General features: G+C 42.2%; 1 protein-coding gene across 4 annotated transcripts in view; it reads left to right on the forward strand.

Annotated features, from left to right (window-relative positions):
- grik1a (glutamate receptor, ionotropic, kainate 1a) overlaps nt 1-21,118 on the forward strand; it is a 329,820-nt gene that overhangs the window by 291,458 nt on the left and 17,244 nt on the right. For 3 of the 4 annotated variants that reach the window (XM_078408895.1, XM_078408897.1, XM_078408898.1), the window contains one exon: nt 16,111-16,361. In XM_078408895.1, coding sequence (XP_078265021.1) covers nt 16,111-16,361 — 251 coding nt within the window. Of the gene's footprint in view, nt 1-16,110; nt 16,362-19,482; nt 19,648-21,118 lie in introns of all 4 variants that reach the window. The other variant, XM_078408896.1, reaches the window with a different exon arrangement.

Raw genomic sequence — 21,118 nt, forward strand, 5'->3', positions numbered from 1 at the left:
CCTGGGTTTTGAGATCAGACAGAAATAAATAAGCTTCCCTTCCAGAGATAGAGAACTCCATTTTTGTTGTGCCCTATCAAACATCTGGGCTTTCAGTGAAGTGGTATTGAGATCTTCCAGTACAGGAGACTCAGTATTCATCTTGAAGTAAAAGGCATGACTAACTTTAAATCACAACGTCTTTTGAATCATTTGTAACTCGGGTCCCATCAGATATCCATGAATTGGGTCATTTGTTCTGCACCATCAGAGACACGCTCTAGGCTGAATGATGAGAACATTAACACACAATTAAGAAGGAAATCAGGAGGGAAAAATTGAGACATGAGATAGCTTCGGTGGATAAGCGAAGAAGAATCTTAAGAGATACTGCAAGTATATTTAGAGCAAAAGAGTAACTAGGGTGAAGACGGGTCTCTCTGAGGATCAACCTGCTCATCTGTGCTTGAAGCCGCAGCAGAGAGGCAAGGTCTTAAATACATACATCTCATCTGTGTTTACTGTGGAGAATATCATGGAAGCTAGAAAGCTGGGGAAGAGAACAGTAATATCCTGAAACATATAGAAATTACAAAAGAGTTGGTGTTGGCAGACCTGAGACACATAAAAGATGGATAAATCCCTGGGGGCTGACAAAATGTATGTTTGGATTTTGTAAGAAGCAGAGGAAGAAATTGCCTGGGCCCAGACACCATGAAATATTGTGTGCTGTTAGACAATAGACAATAGACAATAGGTGCAGGAGGAGGCCATTCGGCCCTTCGAGCCAGCACCATCATTCAATGTGATCATGGCTGATCATTCTCAATCAGTACCCCGTTCCTGCCTTCTCCCCATACCCCCTGACTCCACTATCCTTAAGAGCTCTATCTAGCTCTCTCTTGAATGCATTCAGAGAATTGGCCTCCACTGCCTTCTGAGGCAGAGAATTCCACAGATTCTCGGACTGAAAAAGTTTTTCCTCATCTCAGTTCTAAATGGCCTACCCCTTATTCTTAAACTGTGGCCCCTTGTTCTGGACTCCCCCAACATTTGGAACATGTTTCCTGCCTCTAACGTGTCCAACCCCTTAATAATCTCATACGTTTCGATAACGATAACGATAACGTTCAATTGGCCGTGCCATTGTCGGGATTAAGCTAGCGAAAGTGCAGAAAAGGTTCACAAGAACGTTGCTCGGACCAAAGGGGTTGTTGATAAGGAGAGTCGGGATAAGCTGGGACTGTTTGTCCTGGAGTGAAAGAGGCTGAGAGTTGACCATGTAGAGGTTACAAAATCAGGAATCGCACAGCCAAAGTGAGCGGTCACGGTCGTTTTCCCAGGGTTGGGGAATCTAAACTAGAGGGCAGGGGTCGAAGGTACAAAGAGAAGGATTTAAAGAGGATCTGATGGGCACGTATTGTTCCATATAAAGATGCTGGGTCTATAGAATGAGCGGTCAGAAGAAATGCCAGAGGTGGGTACAATTACAACGTTTGAGACATATGCACAGCTTCATGGATAGGAAAGATCTGGAGGAACATGGGACAAATATATGGCGAAGGCAAGTGAATGTATTAAAGAGGAAAAGATAGATCAACCATGATTGAATGGCGGAGTAGACTCAATGGGCCAAATGGCCTAATCCTGCTCTTCTGACTTATGAACATGAACAAGTTCAGGAAGGCACCTTGGTCGGCATGGACAAGTTGAGCTGGAGGGCTAGTATTCATCCAGTATTAATTGAGTATGTTAATACTGGATTAATATTGATAAACAGTTCAAGCTGTTTTTGACAAATAATGTTATGCTGTAAATTCTTGGTGCCAATTTCGTTTCCATTGCCTTTATTTCGGTTAGAATTTTCTTTTCGTAAATGTTCTTATTTTTCAGTGTTTTGTTTGAATTGAAAATAGGTTAAAAAAAGTAAAACTGAATGTAGTTTTAAGTAAGCAAAAGATTCTTAATTTTGCTGGAAAGAACATAATCAAAATAACAATCAAAATTAAAAAGGTAGAAAAATGGATATGTTTATTATTTAACATTTTCTTCCTACAATGAATCATGTAATTTATATTTATTCATTCACACTACAAGGGCTTCACTGGTAATGCAAGGGCACTGTCCATATCTAATTGTCCTTGAATTATGGAAGCAATTAAGAGTTCACCAATTAGTGGCTCTGGGGTCATATGGAAGAAATAGTATTATTGTCAGTAATACTGACACTAGTTTTGAGCCCAGATTTGGGCGGCCACAGTAGTGCAGTACTGTCACACAGCGCCAGAGACCCGGGTTCGATCCCGACTACGGGTGCTGTCTGTACGGAGTTATAGACAATAGACAATAGACGATAGGTGCAGGAGGAGGCCATTCGGCCCTTCGAGCCAACACCGCCATTCAATGTGATCATGGCTGATCATTCTCAATCAGTACCCCGTTCCTGCCTTCTCCCCATACCCCCTGACTCCGCTATCCTTAAGAGCTCTATCTAGCTCTCTCTTGAAAGCATTCAGAGAATTGGCCTCCACTGCCTTCTGAGGCAGAGAATTTCACAGATTCACAACTCTCTGACTGAAAAGGTTTTTCCTCATCTCAGTTCTAAATGGCCTACCCCTTATTCTTAAACTGTGGCCCCTTGTTCTGGACTCCCCCAACATTGGTAACATGTTTCCTGCCTCTAACGTGTCCAACCCCTTAATAATCTTATATGTTTCGATAAGATCTCCTCTCATCCTTCTAAATTCCAGTGTATACAAGCCTAGTCGCTCCAGTCTTTCAACATACGACAGTCCCGCCATTCCGGGAATTAACCTAGTAAACTACACTGCACGCCCTGCACGCTGCACGAGTTTGTACGTTCTCCCCGTGACCTGCGTGGGTTTTCCCCAAAATCTCCGGTTTCCTCCCACTCTCCAATGATGTACAGGTTTGTAGGTTAATTGGCTTGTCCTTGGTGTAAATTGTCCCGAGTGTGTGAGGATGTTGTTGGTGTGTGGGGATCGCTGGTCAGTGCAGACTCGGTGGGCCGAAGGGCCTGTTTCCGTGCTGTATCTCTAAACTAAACTCAAGTTTGTTTAATTACATGAACTTAATCTATAGTGGGATTCAAACTTCCAGCTTCAAATTAATTGTCCAGCCCACTAACTACTGTTCTAGCAACTTAAAAACAATGGCAATCATATCCCAAAATGTCAAATTTACTGGCATTTAATTTTTTTGTTAGACAAAAATCCACATTGTTAAAACTAAGATTTCTTGAGGCAAATTTATGAGTTGTTTTCAACTCTAATCACAATTTGTTAGGTGGAATAATTTATTTGTGAACACGTCATTTTGTATTAGTTTTATTTGGAAAAAATATTGTTGTTGTTTTTTGATTGAGGCATTGTCACTGGAATTTCATCGCAAGTGAAAGTATAATTTAATAGCATGAATACACCATTTTTTAACAATATCAATTGCTATGTTTACTTGAGTTTTTGTTGATTTTTATCAACTGAGTTCTGTTAATAGGCTTGTATACACTGGAATTTAGAAGGATGAGAGGGGTTCTTATCGAAACGTATAAGATTATTAAGGGGTTGGACACGTTAGAGGCAGGAAACATGTTCCCACTGTTGGGGGAGTCCAGAACAAGGGGCCACAGTTTAAGAATAAGGGGTGGGCCATTTAGAACGGAGATGAGGAAAAACTTTTTCAGTCAGAGAGTTGTGAATCTGTGGAATTCTCTGCCTCAGAAGGCAGTGGAGGCCAATTCTCTGAATGCATTTGAGAGAGAGCTAGATAGAGCTCTTAAGGATAGCGGAGTCAGGGGGTATGGGGAGAAGGCAGGAACGGGGTACTGATTGAGAATGATCAGCCATGATCACATTGAATGGCGGTGCTGGCTCGAAGGGCCAAATGGCCTCCTCCTGCACCTATTGTCTATTGTCTATTGTCTATAATAATATTGTAACTTCAATTTCTTGTCTGTGAAAACCAAATGTAAAATATTGATCAAAGATTATAAAAAATTAACATTACATCTGATCACTCAATATTTCTAATGGCTTTCAGTCGGCAAAGCTGGAGAGTTAATATGGTGAGGATGGGACAATTTGATCAACTTGTTCACTGCTCCTGCACACATTGAATGACCAGTGCACAGCCAGGAAATGCTGCTTTCTCCATGTTTTAAATATCTCTGCATTGTTGATTCTCTCCATCGTTGTGACCATTCCCAGGACCACGACCCTTCTGAGTTGGATGATCAGCCATGATCATATTGAATGGCGGTGCTGGCTCGAAGGGCCGAATGGCCTACTCCTGCACCTATTTTCTATGTTTCTATGTTTCTAAGATTCTGAATTCCTCCACCTTTGCTGTAACCGAGCTGTGATTTACATAGCAGTCACCTGCACAACACATCACTTGAATTCCTTGCATAATCTTTTCTGCCTGGTTTCTTTCCTCTCCTCCACTATACCACTTGAGGAACTAAACCGGGTGGCATTGGAAAACAGACCGAGGGATTGCAGCACTCAATTAACCTGCAGCACTAGATTTGCTGCAAGGTGCACACAGCTACAGTGTAATTCCCGTGAATTCATTATCTGGCCAGCGGCAATTCAAGCATTGATTAAAGCATCTCCTAGGTTTCTTAAAGGGGCTGCTTTGTGGCAGTAACTGGTGGTAGGAGGTGTTCAAAAGACCTTGGCATCTGATGGGGAAAATCTACTGAGAGCAGCTGCCCTGATTTTGACACGATTCTGGAAGACAAAGTAAAGAAGAGGAGAAAGTTTACCCAAAGGGAGCGAGAAGCCATCCAAGCTGGAGTCTCACAACAACAATTGAGAACACGCAACAGAATCCAGATGCCAGAATGTAAAAGAGAATCACATTCAATTACCTCACGCATTTAGTCAACGTCAGTGACCACATCAGCACGCACCATCTTCCACTGCTGCACTCTAATCTTCACTCAATGCTGGCTCCATCCAATACATCCCCCTCACTCACACAAATAACAGGCTGGGACATAACATTCATAACGTCTAATGTGGGATTTAACTCAGATTCCACCATTTGCACCCCTTGGATTTCTCCAATTAACACCTCCCCAGCCCTGGTTAGTATCTCCACCCTTCTGCTCTCCCACCCAAAACATCTGCCATTCAACCCCTCCTCATCTGGATCCACCTATCACTTGCCAGCCCTTATCCCTCCCTCACCAGCTATGTCCCCTCAGTCTGAAGAAGGCTTCTGACCCGAACCTTCATCTCTCCCTCTCTTCCCCAGATGTTGTCTGACCTGCTGAGTTCCTCCGAAGTCAATCAGCGTACACTTCCAGCTTTGCGGCATTGTCGGCACTCCAGCCAAACGCATAACATTGCACCAACACAGTTTACTCTTTCTCCCTAAAACTGCGACAACAGCCAGAGATCAACAGTGCCCAATGGCTCATCAAACACTCAAGGACAAATAGTGACCATTATTGAAGAATCACCATTAAGCCATGGCCAGCAGTGATGCAGAGAATGCTCAATATGTTTGCAGCTAAAACCCCCCTTCCCGTTTCCATGTCATCCCACAGGTCCTCCTGATTCACGATCTGCAGATGGTGCATATTGAACACGCAGCATCAGTGAGCCAGATTGCCACAGCCATATTTGGCAGCATTGGCAATACATCAGTATTGCACAAGAATTAGTATCACAATCTGTCTATCCCGCATGCATCTGTTGAGTATTAGCATCCAACACAGCCTTTGACAGCGGCAGATGGTGCAATCACGCTAACGATCAGTCTGAAGAAGGGTCTTGACCCGAAACATCACCCATTCCTTCTCTCCAGAGACGCTGCCTGACCCGCTGAGTTACTCCAGCATTTTGTGTCTGCCTTCAATTTGAACCAGTATCTGCAGTTATTTTCCTACACATACTAAAGATTTACAAATCACTTGTAACACCAAACATCAAGTCAGAGTTCAATTCCATGACCAAAGACATTGAGAAAGCTTTTGGTTACCTCCCCTTGATACCTTATTTAGTTACCTTGCTGTGATGGCCAATAAAGGCCCTGTGTCATTGCATCTCTGTTATTGAAACAAGTGGTGTTTTAACTTTCGTGTTCAAGAGGAATCATATGCTCAGATAACTCGAAGCATCCAAATGGCCATGGCACCTGCGATTTTCCAGATAAGCCTCCACAACAGATGGGAGCTAAGGCTCGGAAAAAGTCATCGCTTGGAACTTGAGGCAAAGCCAAGGAAAGGGATAATGTTATGGCCAGGGCTTAAATTAATTTGATTTTCTCTTTCAAACATTAAATCATAGTCGAGCAGAGACTTATGCTGATAAAAATTGGCACTTTTGTTCTGTGGGAAATTATCATTACCTGGAACCCCAAAGTACCAACATAAGGATTTAATCAAACCACTTTGAATATTGTGTTCCTTCACTCCCAGCTGAATTATAATTAACTCAGTCCAAATGTCATGGAGTCACACAGTACTCCGTTCTCTGACTGATGAAGACTAGTGTGAAGGTACTCTTCTTCGCCACCCTATCTAGCTGCAACACCATTTTCAGAGAACTATGTATTTTTATTCCTGGATCTTTCAGCTTGAAAACACTCCCCAGAACCTTGCCATTCACCACGAAGGTCCTGCCCTGGTTTTCTTCCCAAAATGCAATACCTCGCACTTATATATTACAGGGGTTGGCAGTCTACCTGATAATGCCCTTACAAATAAGTAAAGATAAGTAATGATTCATTCAAAAAGCATAGGCAAGCCGTTGGCAGCTTTAAAGTAGATTCATGATATGCAGTTCTTCCTTAGTACTTTCCATAATGGACTACCTTCTCATTTCGGTCTATTTTATCTAACACAAAATCACTTTCACACAGTCCAACGTTTGCACCTGCCTTAGCTACTTGCTCTAGCACGTCATTTCATGCATGAACCACCAAATGTGTGAAAAAGTTATTAAGGGGTTGGACACGTTAGAGGCAGGAAACATGTTCCCAATGTTGGGGGAGTCCAGAACAAGGGGCCACAGTTTAAGAATAAGGGGTAGGCCATTTAGAACTGAGATGAGGAAAAACCTTTTCAGTCAGAGAGTTGTGAATCTGTGGAATTCTCTGCCTCAGAAGGCAGTGGAGGCCAATTCTCTGAATGCATTCAAGAGAGAGCTGGATAGAGCTCTTAAGGATAGCGGAGTCAGGGGGTATGGGGAGAAGGCAGGAACGGGGTACTGATTGAGAATGATCAGCCATGATCACATTGAATGGCGGTGCTGGGTCGAAGGGCCGAATGGCCTCCTCCTGCACCTATTGTCTATTGTCTATTGTCTAAAGTTACACCGCAGGTTCTTATTAAATCTTTCGCATGTACCCTTAAACTCATTTCATTTAGTCTTGATGCCCCAAACCTGGGAAAGAGACTGTGTGTGTTCACCCTGTGTCTATTCTCCTCGTGATTTTATATACCTCCATGAGTTCACTCCTCAGTCCTAACCTGCGCAATCTCTCCACTAAAGGGAGGAGGAATGAGGAGGACTTCCACTTCCCACTGTTCTACAAAACTCCCCATGACCCTACGGTTCACTGCAAATGTCCTACCATGGTTTGACTTCCCAAAGTGCCAATACCTTGCACTTATCAGAATTAAACTCCATTTGCCTCTCCTTCGACCATTTACCAGCTGGTCAAGATCTTTCTGTAATTCTTGATAACCATCTTCACTGTCTGCCATACCCCCTATTTTAGTATCATCTGCAAACTTACTAAACGTGTCTTGTACTTTCTCAACCAAATCGTTGAGATAGATGTCAAATAGCAGTGGGCCCAGCATCAATCCCTGACGCACAGCATTAGTCATAGACATCCAGTCCAAAAAGCAAGTTTCAACCATCACCCTCTGCTTCCTCCCATCAAGCCAATTATGTATCTAATTAGCTAGTTTTAGTTTAGAGATACAGATAGAGCAGAAACAGGTCCTGTGGCCCACCGAATCCGTGCAGACCAACGATCCCCGTGCACTAACACCATCCTACACACACTAAGGGAAATTTGCAATTCTACCAAGCCAATTAACCTACAAATCTGCATGTGTTTGCAGTGTGGGAAAAAACCTGGTGAAAACCTTTCAGCGCTGCCTATCATATAGAACCTTATCAAAGGCCTTGCTGGTCCATTTGGACTATATCTACTGACATGCCCTTGTTGACTTGTTTACTTCTTCAAAGAACTATGAAATTTGTGAGGCACTATCTCTCATTCACAAAGCCATGCTGACTATTCCCCAATCAATCCTACTGCATGTATGTTTTATCATATCATATCATATCTATACAGCGCGGAAACAGGCCTTTTCGGCCCACCAAGTCCGCGCCGCCCAGCGATCCCCGCACATTAACACTATCCTACACCCACTAGGGACAATTTTTACATTTTACCAAGCCAATTAACCTACATACCTGTACGTCTTTGGAGTGTGGGAGGAAACCGAAGATCTCGGAGAAAACCCACGCAGGTCATGGGGAGAACGTACAAACTCCTTACAGTGCAGCACCCGTAGTCAGGATCGAACCTGAGTCTCCGGCGCTGCATTCGCTGTAAAGCAGCAACTCTACCGCTGCGCTACCGTGCCGCAGAATCGCCTCCAGTAACTTATCAACCGCACAGTCGGGCTTAATGTTCTTAGTTCCCAGGTTTTTCTCCACCCTCCTGTCTTCTGGCACTTCACCCTTGATGAATAGCCTCCCACCGTGTTCTGGGATATACTGAGCCAGGCCCCAGAGATTTATCTACCTTTATATGCTTTAAGATGTTCAGCACCTCCTTGACTGCAATGCAAGAAGTCCCCAAGACATCCCAATTGGCATGCCTACCCTACTTGCTCTTCATGTCTCTGTCCATAGTGAAATGAGAGGATAGATAATCATTGAGGACTGCGCCCATCCCCTGCGGCCGTTCACAATGGTCTCCGATAGACCCGATCCTCTCCCAAGTTGCTCTTTTGCCCTAACTGAACAAAACATCTCTTTGAATTCTCTTAATTTTCTCAGCCAAAACTATACCATGGCCCCATTTTGTCCTTTAATTTCCTGAAGTATACTCCTGCATCTCCTATACTCCAAGTATTCAATTGATCCCAGCTGCTAGTACCTGACCCATGTTTCCCTTATCTGACCAGAGTCTCAACATGTCTTATCACCCAGGTACTCCTGTCTGTCTGACCTGCCTTCCTTGTTGGTCGCAGAAAAGCACATTCAAGGAAAATTACTACGATTACAAAATCATGATGCAACTTGAGCCACTTGAGCACAACTAATAGAGCAATTAAATAATTACATCTTTTTGATGTATTTTAGTACATCCCCTCTGTAGTTTTTTTTTAAGCATTTGTTTTCAGTTATTTTCTCCAGAATGTTTTGATTTAATTTTGTAGGACTTTGAAATTAGAATGTCAAGTCCATTCCTTGTCCACGTGCTTCTAGTTTTTTTTACCACGTCCACCCTTGACAATTTAGGTCTTAATGTCTGTAAAATTACTCTCCCTGAAACCCATGTATTGCATTGGTACTTAATCTATCATGAACAGCCCCAGCTCCAATATGTGATTATTGATTGTTATTAGTTCCCCAGTTTATCCCTTATTTACCGGGATAGATGTTCCTTCAAAATATGTTCCACCAGTATTTATTCTTATTTGAATCTCGGCTCTCTGTTGGAGCAAAGGTATTAAATGTTCCATAATTCTTGCTTTCATTTTTCTTTACTGGCAGTGCCTTCATTTATGCAAATAATTTCCCGTCAATTTTTTTTGAGCAATGGAAGTAACTGGTTATCAATAGCTATCCCGATGCAGTCAGTCCTTAACCAATGTCAAAGCTAATAACTTTTTAATAACTTTCGATCCTTCATCGGTTTATTTCAACATTTCTTCATGATTACTTTAAATTCATTTCCCAGCTTTTACTGCTGCTCTGATTTTTTTTATTTAACGCAAAGCTGTGAGTCACTATAGTTTATTACTATTAAAGAGCCATAGACTCGTACAGCTTGGAAAGGGCTCACCAAGCCAAAGTGTATCTACGCCCTGATTACAGAGCATGACCTGTGCGTGTTCAAACATTTCTGAAATATTTCTCAGTAGCCTGCTTCACATGTCCTTTAATTTACACATCAAGTCAAGTCAAGTTAAGTCAATTTTATTTGTATAGCACATTTAAAAACAACCCATGTTGACCAAAGTGCTGTACATTAGTTCAGGTACAAAGAACGAACATACAATGGCACACAAACATAACAGCACATACATAAACAGTTCACGGCGCCCCCTCAGAGGGCCTCAAACGCTAGGGAGTAGAAATAGGCTTTGAGCCTGGACTTAAAGGAGTCAATGGAGGGGGCAGTTCTGATGGAGAGAGGGATGCTGTTCCACAGTCTCGGAGCTGCAACCGCAAAAGCGTGGTCACCCCTGAGCTTAAGCCTAGACCGCGGGATAGTCAGTAGCCCCAAGTCGGCCGACCTGAGGGACCTGGAGATAGAGAGGTGGGTTTGAATTTTTTTGATATGGGGGGGGGGGGGGGGGGGCAAGCCCATTTAGGGCTTTGTATGTGAATAGGAGGAGCTTGAAGTTGATTCTGTACCGTACTGGGAGCCAGTGGAGAGAGGCCAGAATCGGGGTGATGTGGTCCCTTTTATGGGTACCCGTCAGGAGTCTCACTGCGGCGTTTTGGACCAGTTGCAGGCGGGACAGGGATGATTGGCTGATCCCAGTGTATAGGGAGTTGCAGTAGTCTAGACGGGAGGAAATGAATGCGTGGCATCAAAGTAGCATGTTGTTGAAAATCCTAATTTACATTAATCACATTTTGATCCCATGTTTTAAAATTCTCCCCATCTTCTCATCCAACTCCGCCAGATGCTACCATCCACCTACACACTAGGGGGCAATTTATAGTGGCCAATTAACCTACCAACCTACATTGCCTTTGTGTGGAGTTTGCACATTCTCCCTGTGTTTCCTCCAACACTTTAGACAGCACCCAAGCTCAGGATTGAACACGATTGACTGGAGGTACCAGGCAGCTGATCTACCAGCTGCCCCCCTTCATTTGACTAAAATGAATTGGTTTTTCAAGATTGCAATAATCCCCATTAATCATTTTTTTTATCATGAATGTTTATCTCAAAAAGTGTCTGTAATTTAAGGATAGCGGCTGCCATTCCCTATGTTTAAAACTCACCATATCCCTAACAATTTGTGTGGCTTTCATGCATACTAATGCAACTGAATGCATTTTAATGCACTGATTGTTGAGCAAAGCTTTACTTAATCCTTTCATTACAGCGAGGTTACAGATAATTGATCGCACTATCATGGGTATCACAAAATTATTCCATGATTATCCATGCATTAAACCTAATATCCTATAATCAGCAAACACACGGAGAAAATGACTATATAACAATACTTATTTTAAATTCAAACATGGGAAACAGAAATATTGGGAAAAATTCATATTGCGACACTTTTCATGGCATCAAATATTTCAGTTTAGTGTGGTGTGGGGAGGGGGGGGGAGGGGGTGGGGGGAAAGGGGGGCAGTGGGGGTGGGGGGAAGAGAGAGTGGGGGTGGGGGGAAGGGGGACAGTGGGGGCAGGAGAGAGTGGAGGTGGGGAGGAGGGCAGAGTGGGGGTGGGGAGGAGAGAGTGGGCGTGGGGGGAAGGGGGGGTGGGGGAGAGTGGGGGTGGGAAGGAGGGGAGCTTGGGGGTGGGGAGAGGGGAGAGGGGAGGGAGGTGGGGGCAAGTGGGGTTGAGGGGAGGGGGAGGGGAGAATTGGGGTGGGGAGGGGGGAATGGGGGTGGAGGCAGGGCTGGGGGAGTGGTAGTGGGGCCAGTGGAGGGGCCAGTGGGGGTGGGGTAGGGGGGGATGGAGTGGGTCAGTGGGGGGAGGAGGGGGGGATAAGGGGGATAAGGGGGATTGAGTGGGGGGAGGGAATTGAGGGTGCTACACCAATACAGGAGAGGCTTTGGGTCCAGGGCTCATTCAGTCACACCCTCTCCCCTTCCCAGTCCCCCCTCTACGAGGAATGGACCCAACGGCTCCACATGGTCTAGTTTTCTCTAAAGGTGTATCTACGCCCTGATTAGGAGCATGATCTTTGCTTGTTCAAAAAAATTTGAAACATTTCTCAGTAGCTTCACATTTCCTTTAATTTACACATCAAGGTAGCATGTTGTTGAAAGTCCTGTCATTTATATTTACATGTTTTCCATAGTTATTCTCTGCTTCTAGTACCTATAAAATATATTAAAAACAATGCGAACAGTGCTATATACAGTCAGTATTCTTTGTTTGCCAAAGGCAACAACACTTGGTGATTAAGAAATACTGCAGAAAGCAACATAAATGTATTTGGAGAGGTTTTTTCCAACTTTAACAGTTGTTATATGTTCAGACAACCTGCTCTGTTGCTACAAGTCAGTGTAATGAAGGATTACTTAATCAATATTCATCTTGATGTTACCAGCACTCAAGGGGGCTTGAATTAGAAGAGGCTGGTAGACTGGGACTGGTCTCCCTGCAGCATAGGAGGCTGAAGGGTGACATTATTAGAGACATACAACATAATTAGAGGCATAACTCATGTGAATGGCCTCAGTCTTCTTCCTAGGATAGAGTCGAGAGCTAGGAGCCATAGACTTAAGGTGAGAGGGGAAAGATTTAGAAGAGACCTGAGGGGCGATTTCTTCATGCACAGTGTGAGGCTTACATTGAACGAGCTGCCAGAGGAAACTGTAGGAACAAATACAATGATGACATTTAAAAGACATTTGGTTAGGTACATGGATAGGAATCGTTTACGAGGATAGGGAAAAATTGGACTAACTCAGCTATAGAACCCAATCAGCATGGACAAGTTGGGCTGAAGGGCCTTTTTTCCCATGCTATTTGGCTCTGTGACATGGATTTCTCTCTAAATACCGTGATAATTATGGATTAAATAGACAGTTGGGCAATTATAGTTCATCCATTAAGATATTTCTTGGTGTTGACCATTTAAGCATCTAATTGTTTTGTCAAATGTTCAATGGATTTTACTAACATTAACTATTCTTAGACGTCTATTCATAAGGTCATAAAGTGATAGGAGCAGATATAGGCCATTCGGCCCATCAAGTCTACTCCACCATTCAATCATGGCTGATCTATCTCTCCCTCCTAACCATATTCTCCTGCCTTCTCCCCATAACCGTTAACACCCATACTAATCAAGAATCTATCTATCTCTGCCTTAAAAATATCCATTGACTTGGCCTCCACAGCCTTCTGTGGCAAAGAATTCCATTGTTTCACCACCATCTGACTAAAGAAATTGCTCCTCATCTCCTTCCTAAAGGAACGTCCTTTAATTCTGAGGCTATGACCTCTGGTCCTAGACTCTCCCACTGGTGGAAACATCCTCTCCACATCCACTCTATCCAAGCCTTTCACTATTCGGTACGTTTCAATTAGGTCCCTCGCATCCTCCAGCGAGTACAGGCCCAGTGCCGTCAAATGCTCATCATATGTTAACCCACTCATTCCTGGGATCATTCTTGTAATTCCAAGTGTTGCATAAGGAATTTCAAGACTTCAGTACCAATCATTAAATAGTGAAAGTAGAATTAAGGTAATATTCCATTTTGTTTCCACAGCGCAGGTTTACTAGGTTAATTCCAGGAATGGCGGGACTGCCATATGTTGAAAGACTGGAGCAATTAGGCTTGTATACACTGGAATTTAGAAGGATGAGAGGGGATCTTATCGGAACGTACAACATTGTTAAGGGGTTGGACAAGTTAGAGGCAGGAAACATGTTCCCAATGTTGGGGGAGTCCAGAACAAGGGGCCACAGTTTAAGAATAAGGGGTAGGCCATTTAGAACAGAGATAAGGAAAAACTTTTTCAGTCAGAGGGTCGTGAATCTGTGGAATTCTCTGCCTCAGAAGGCAGTGGAGGCCAATTCTCTGAATGCATTCAAGAGAGAGCTAGATAGAGCTCTTAAGGATAGCGGAGTCAGGGGGTATGGGGAGAAGGCAGGGACGGGGTACTGATTGAGAATGATCAGCCATGATCACATTGAATGGTGGTGCTGGCTCGCAGGGCCGAATGGCCTCCTCCTGCACCTATTGTCTATTGTTTCCATTCCCTTATCTCTCAAATTCAATTCCCTGATTTAATATTTGGTGGCATATCTTTATCCTATTAATCATATTCACCCACTTATTCTCCTGTAGTTATATCCCCTCACGTGCCTAGCATGCCCACCCCGATTCTCCTGTCATCTTTCTACACGAGGGGGGAGATTTGGAAATCTACATGTGCCAATTAGCCTACCCACCAGCATGTCCTTGGGATGTGGGAGGAGACCTGGGAAAAATGCAGGCGATCATGGAAGGAACTCAGCAGTGCCAGAGAACTGCATCAATTCAATCCGGTGCTCGTGAGGCAGCGGCACTACCCGCTGCATCGTAGCCATTTGGGAATCCATACAGCTTTTTGTCATTCCTTCTAGTGCAGCCCTTTGACACTGGGGACCATCTATATGTCCATTTGCAGCACAACATATCACACGTGAATGACGAATTTAGGAGGTTGCGGGGGGACCTCATTGAAAGTTACAGAATGATGAAAGGCATAGATAGAGTGGATGTGAAAAGGATGTTTCCACTGGTGGGAGAGTCCAGGTCCAGAGGTCACAGCCTCAGAATTAAAGGGCGCTCTTCTAGAAAGGAGGTAAGGAGGAACTTCTTTAGTCAGAGGGTAGGTAATCTGTGGAACTCATTGCCACAGAGGGCTCTGGAGGCCAAGTCAGTGGATATTTTTAAGGCAGAGATAGGCAAATCTTTGATTAGAACGGGTGTCAAGGGTTATGGGGAGAAGGCAGGAAAATGTTATTAGGAGGCAGAGATCAGCCATGATTGAATGACGAAGTAGACTCGATGGGCCGAATGGCCTAGTTCTATTCCTATAACTTGTGAACTTGTGAACAGCATTATGTCCGCACTTTGGCACAGATTTATTCTCCCAATTGGCAATATAGTCTAATTTCTTAATGGTTTTGTTGATGAATGCCACACTGTATTGCATCATTCCAAATACCAACTTCACTGAAGCACCAACATTTTTTTGATCTTTCCGATTTGCTATTTATCTCCAAAGTTCAAATTTAATTAGCTATTTACACTTTTTATCCTTTTTATTTTGTGCATCCTTTGAATTCATTGTGATTCCTGATTTGCTGTTGCCATTGTCTCTTGTGTTTGCAATTTCAAATCACTTTTGCTAATTAGAAATAGACATGGGACCAATAGTTCCCAAAAGATTGATAGCAAAGTCGGACAAATTTGGCATGTTTACACAGTATCTCTAAAAGGTTTCTTTCAAATAAAGGAAGATTTTTAATATTGTCTTTTTACCTTACTAATGTCATTTTTTAACCTTATTTATCCTTGGAATATTACTGCTGAGGTGACCCGTTGTCTTGTCAAATACATTTCATTTATATCGTTGACCCTGTGCCAACCTACATATGACAAATAAAATGTATTATTATTATTATTATTATTTGGATGATTTGAGGGAATTCGTTCAAAGTTCAGTCTTTGCAGAACACAATTAGAAAGAGATCATCTGTTAAATGATACAAATAAAATAATTTCACTGCGTATTTTGGATGAAAAATAATAATTTAAGGACAATTAGGGATTGCAGCTTAAGGAATAATTGCCTAAACAATCATGAAATTTAATTTCTTGGCAGTTCTCTGAATCGTCTGATGTTTAAATTGTTAGACACAAGATGCTGAAGTAACTCAGCGGGTCAGGCAGCATCTCTGGAGAGAAGGAATGGGTGACGTTTCGGGTCGAGACCCTTCTTCAGACTGATGAGTTCAGTCTGAAGAAAGGTCTCGACCCGAAACGTCACCCATTCCTTCTCCCCGGAGATGCTGCCTGACCTGCTGAGTTACTCCAGCGTTTTGTGTCTATCTTCACTTTAAACCAGCATCTGCAGTTCCTTCCTACACATTTTCATGTTCCGTTTGTTTGTATTGGCGCTGTTTCTGTTTGACCTCTGTGTTTATTCATTAAGGATCTCCGTACAGAGATAAAGTCACAATAGCTATCCTACAGCTTCAGGAGGAAGGAAAACTACACTTGATGAAAGAGAAATGGTGGCGTGGCAACGGGTGCCCGGAGGAGGAGAACAAGGAAGCAAGTGCCCTTGGTGTTGAAAACATAGGAGGGATATTTATTGTGCTCGCTGTCGGGCTAGTGCTCTCAGTCTTTGTAGCTATCGGTGAATTTGTATACAAATCCAGAAGAAACAGTGACGTTGAACAGGTACATTGGTGTTTATGTTATGTTTCGATATAAAGCGTCAAATTATAACATTTGTGGTGCTCTGCTAATAAATCATTTTCAACTCAAATGTAAATTTGGATTTGGCTCTGATCATGTAAGGTCGATTATTAAAATTAACGAGGGGAACACCAGAAAGGAATGAAAATAAAAAATAATCTTACGTCCCATTCATCAGGCTAAATAAACAGTCATTCATTAATAGGTTAAATATATGCAAAACGATAAGGATATCAATGAAAGTTGAGGTAAATTGATATCTCTCATTTCCTCAAATTACTCGTGCCATAAAATACAATATCTTTCACTTAATTTTGGTTTATATTTACATAGGGAAATTACAATGTATAATAATATAAAATATCATCACCATTTTAGTCCTTTTGTAATGATGTCTTGAAACAGTTTCTTTTTCATAAAGAAAATGAATTAGTTTCAATAATCTCACTTCTCGGGAAACCACAGAAAAAAAACTAATCTTCCCTTTACATTTTTAAAATTGTTAAATGATTTATAGCTCTCTTAATATTAATCTGCTCCCTGGGTTTTATTATTACAACTTTACTCATGTTAGGAATGGACCTTCTGTCAGAAGCAATCACTAAGAACAGACTAGGAGGGCAGTGGTTGTTGGTGCAAATGATAATGGTACTCTGGTCTTGAGCACTTCTGCTTTGATTTTGTTAATATCACAATAATATTTTTTCTTTGCAATTCTCTGTCAGAAAGCAAGATCTTCATCTACTCTTACTACCTCATTTGATGCCTTTTTTTAATCTCCCCACGTGTATCTGTGTAAAATGTTCATTAACTTTAAAATAGATTTAAAAGGACTCAAAATCACCAGCAGGCAGATGGTCCAGTTTTGTACGACCAAACATTTATGTTCCAATGTCTTGCAGTATTGTGTTATTTGCCCGTCTCTCTCCTACTTTGTCTGCCGCCTCCTTTCCTCAACTCTTGCCTGGCGTTTTCAATACGTTGGAAATATGGAGAAATATTCCAGATATGTGCACTAAAATGGTTATGTACAGTTATAATATTGTAACAGGTTTCCATTGTATTCAAACAATTTTTTTTCTCTCAAATGATAAAATAGAAAATATGTTGGTATGTTTACAATCGTAATTAATGACTACGAGAAATATTGAAGGGGGTGCTATATAATGTGTATATTACAAACTGTTTCATTAATGCAAAGTGTGCATTTTGACTGCAACTCCTGTGAATCAAACTTATTCACTTTAATATTAAGTAAAATATATCTCCAAGGGTTAACAGATTTGATAGAAGTGCTGCCAGGTCTTAGATTGTTTTAAAGGAGTGAATGTTCTCAAAATGTACCTCCAGTTTACAGCAGCTGTGAGTGTTGGCAGAGATATATGTTTCCAGCCAAGAACCATTATATAAATAGGGTTGATGTTGCGGAGTAGATTTCTGCACTCATCAAGCAAATGCCAAACGTACTAATAGAGTTTTAAGTTTCAGCCAACGTCCCAGGTCGCATCCATCATGAGGCCTCAGTATACAATGTCCATGTACAATCCAGTGGGATATACTGGGGAGGGAGTCTAGAGAATATGGTGTATTCATCATTATGCTCTGGATCTCACAGAGTCTCTGAGCATCAGGTAGCACATGGACAGAGTCACTCTTGTCGATGAATGAACACTTTGTCACAATGAACTTTACTTGAAGCAGCAACAAGATCACAGAGTGAGCTCTGGGTCGGAGCCTTCAACATCCAGGAGTGGTCTGGGAGAACCATTACTGACAGACCTCCTGAACCTAGTAAATGTCTCTATTGGCATTGTTGAGAGTGAGTACTGCAAAGTCTTCTTGAGAGGAGGAGCGAGAAGTTCATCTTTCATGGTCAATGCTACACGAGTGCTAGTGCCTGACTTGCACATGGTACTTCCCTCCCAATCTTCAGTTACAGTGCCTTGAATGGAATTGGGCACCACACTGATGTCCACTGTGGGCCAATATCACAAACCATATCAGCCTCGTGAATACTGTGATCCCAGGCAAAGGCTGAATGCTGGGTTTTCTGCCGCAAGTAACATCGCCTCCTGAATCCCCAAAGCCTATCCACTGTTTACATGAGTATGAGTCAGGACTGTAATGGAATATTCTCCACTCACGTGAATGAGTTTGACTTAATACCTCTCAAGACATCTTAACATAACGTAGGAAAAAACAGGCCACCTGGTGGCTCCATCTGCCATTCCAACCTTACACTTCCTCAAACAACATGTCTGCATTACATACAATGCAAAGACCCATTACAACTTGCCAAGGCATCTTCAGCAGCAGCTCAAAAAAACAATGGTCCCTACACCTGTAGAGTAGCAAACGCATGGGAACACTAAAGGAAACGTTCCATCCAAATCACATACCTCCCTGACTTGGCAGTGGATCGCTGCCACTGGATCTATCTGTTCGTTGCCACTGGATCAGAATTGCGATCACTCTACCTTTGAAACACTGGATGCCTTGCAATTCACGGACAGCAGCTGTTCAAGAAGGTTGCTCACCACCACTTTCTAAAGGACAATTAGGGAAGAGCTTTAAATGCTGACCCCTATCTCACTAATGAAGATATGTTGAATTTCTCTTCAACAGAAGCATCATTCCAGTCTCTTGGTATTAGCCATAGTTGCCAAAGTTCTAACTGCTTCACCTACAACTAATTTGATTATATTTTGATTGTACATGTCTCTATCTCATAGTATAATGCTGGCACTGAATATCGCAGATGCACAAAATATTTTCTCATCAATATTCAGCTCCAAAAAATTATAATACCATTTCCATATTCTCTTGGCTTTGACTAAATTTGGAAATATCGCAAATAAACGTGTGTTTTCATTGCAAGGTTAACTTTAAATGATGCATACCAATTACATTGTTTAAAAAGTATTACGGCTCGGTTGCCAAATAACTCATCTTTCCCAATCGATTGTGTTCATTTATTTTATTTCAACCTTGAGTTAAAGCCACTCATTATTTATTTTTGCTTTTTAGTTTTCTGTGCGTGTAATTCCTTTGCTGTTCCTGGTCATTAAAGCTGTTTCTGCACCTTTGTTTTATTGCATGCAAGGCCTTTTGTTTCTTTTATGGATCACAATGCAAACAGCCTCATCCGTCCTACTCCATCTCTGGAACCACCCTTTCCACTGAGTTGGAGTGTGGCAAGCTAATCTGTGAGAAGAGAGGAATACAGCAACAATCCTCCATCCACACTGTGTAGATAAAGCAGTGAAAGGTGTGTGCATAAGGTACTTCTTACCGTCAGTAGGAAACTTTTGTATATGTTGTCTTTCACTCCAAATATATTTTTTAACGGGTTGCAATGCAATTACAGTTGGTAGATCGGTGTTAATGTTGATTTACCATCCAAATCAACTTATTCTCTCTCGGGTTGCTTTTTCCAGCTGTTGTGTCCTTCTGTTCACTGCCATCACTTCACTGACTTGATGTCCAGCAGGTGGTTCATTTATTTCCTGATAGCAGTAAAATTAACAATAAATGACTGAATGGCAGCAATGAATTCAGAATTATTCTCTGGCCATTTATGAGAAAAGATATATTTGGGAATCAAAAATACCTAGAAAATTCAATGGCTACGATACGAACCTGTTTTCAAAATGAACTGTGTTGTCAAAATCTTGTAATGCTGCTGCTGATATATATACCCCTTTAGTACTATTGTTTGCAAAATAAATATTTTGAAGATTTGTTGTAAATGTTGAACCAGATGTGCATTTCGAAAAGATCCTTTGCAGGGTCACTTTCTCCAACATTAATATGTGTAGTTTTAAACAAGGATAAATTGGTAGAAATTAGATAATTCCATTTTTAAGAGTAATTTCATAAATGTATTATTGTATTGTATTTGAACACTGGTATTTGACATGGTTAGACCTGACACTTACAGCGCCAGGAGCATATGGCATATGGCCCATCATGCTCTGCTTCTCCTAGCTCGTCTAAAGCTGTCTCAACCCCTTGCAACCTTTATATTCTTCGTTTCTATTAAAATGTTCCAAGCAAGAAATTTCTTACATGTAGTGTGACAAAGAAGTTAATCTAAAGCCAATTGCTTTGTATAAATGTCATGTGTACATGCCATGCAGTTTGGAACATGTTTCTTGTGCATGTGATATACTCACACTCCAAGGATACAGAATGTGCACGGTGGTGTCAGGCAGCACACATGCATGTCTCGACGTCACTTGTGCTTCTGAACCCCCTTGAATGACACAGGCCCCTCATCAAAAGCCAGCCTTAACTGGGAAATTTTGAGCTTCCTCTGGACAAGTTAAAGTGGAGTGCCCCTTACTTGGCCTGTAGTTCCAGGGAGCTCCAGGTGAAATCTTCTGCAGGTAAGTCCAGTTTAAGTGTTTATTCTGATCTTACCCCTGCCTTGCTGGGAATGGCATTTGGACCCCCCCAGTCAGAACTCTGACCACACTCGCCCCCTCCCTCTGACTTAATCCAATTTTATTTCAGACCATTTTTTGTCTGCTATGGTTATTTGGTCCTCCTTTCCGTGATATATACTGAGAAACTATTGACCTACCCCCCTCCCCCCCCCCCCCTCCCCCCCTCCCCTCCCCCTCCACCCCTTCAATCCTGTCCATTCCGGCTCTTTCCCAGTTTTTGGTCAACTTCCATGTCACCCACACAATCACACTAATCCTTCGGCAAATCTGCATGGATAGAGCGAGTGGAAG

This window comes from Rhinoraja longicauda, chromosome 12 (genome assembly GCF_053455715.1).
Source record: "Rhinoraja longicauda isolate Sanriku21f chromosome 12, sRhiLon1.1, whole genome shotgun sequence".
NCBI lineage: Eukaryota > Metazoa > Chordata > Chondrichthyes > Rajiformes > Arhynchobatidae > Rhinoraja > Rhinoraja longicauda.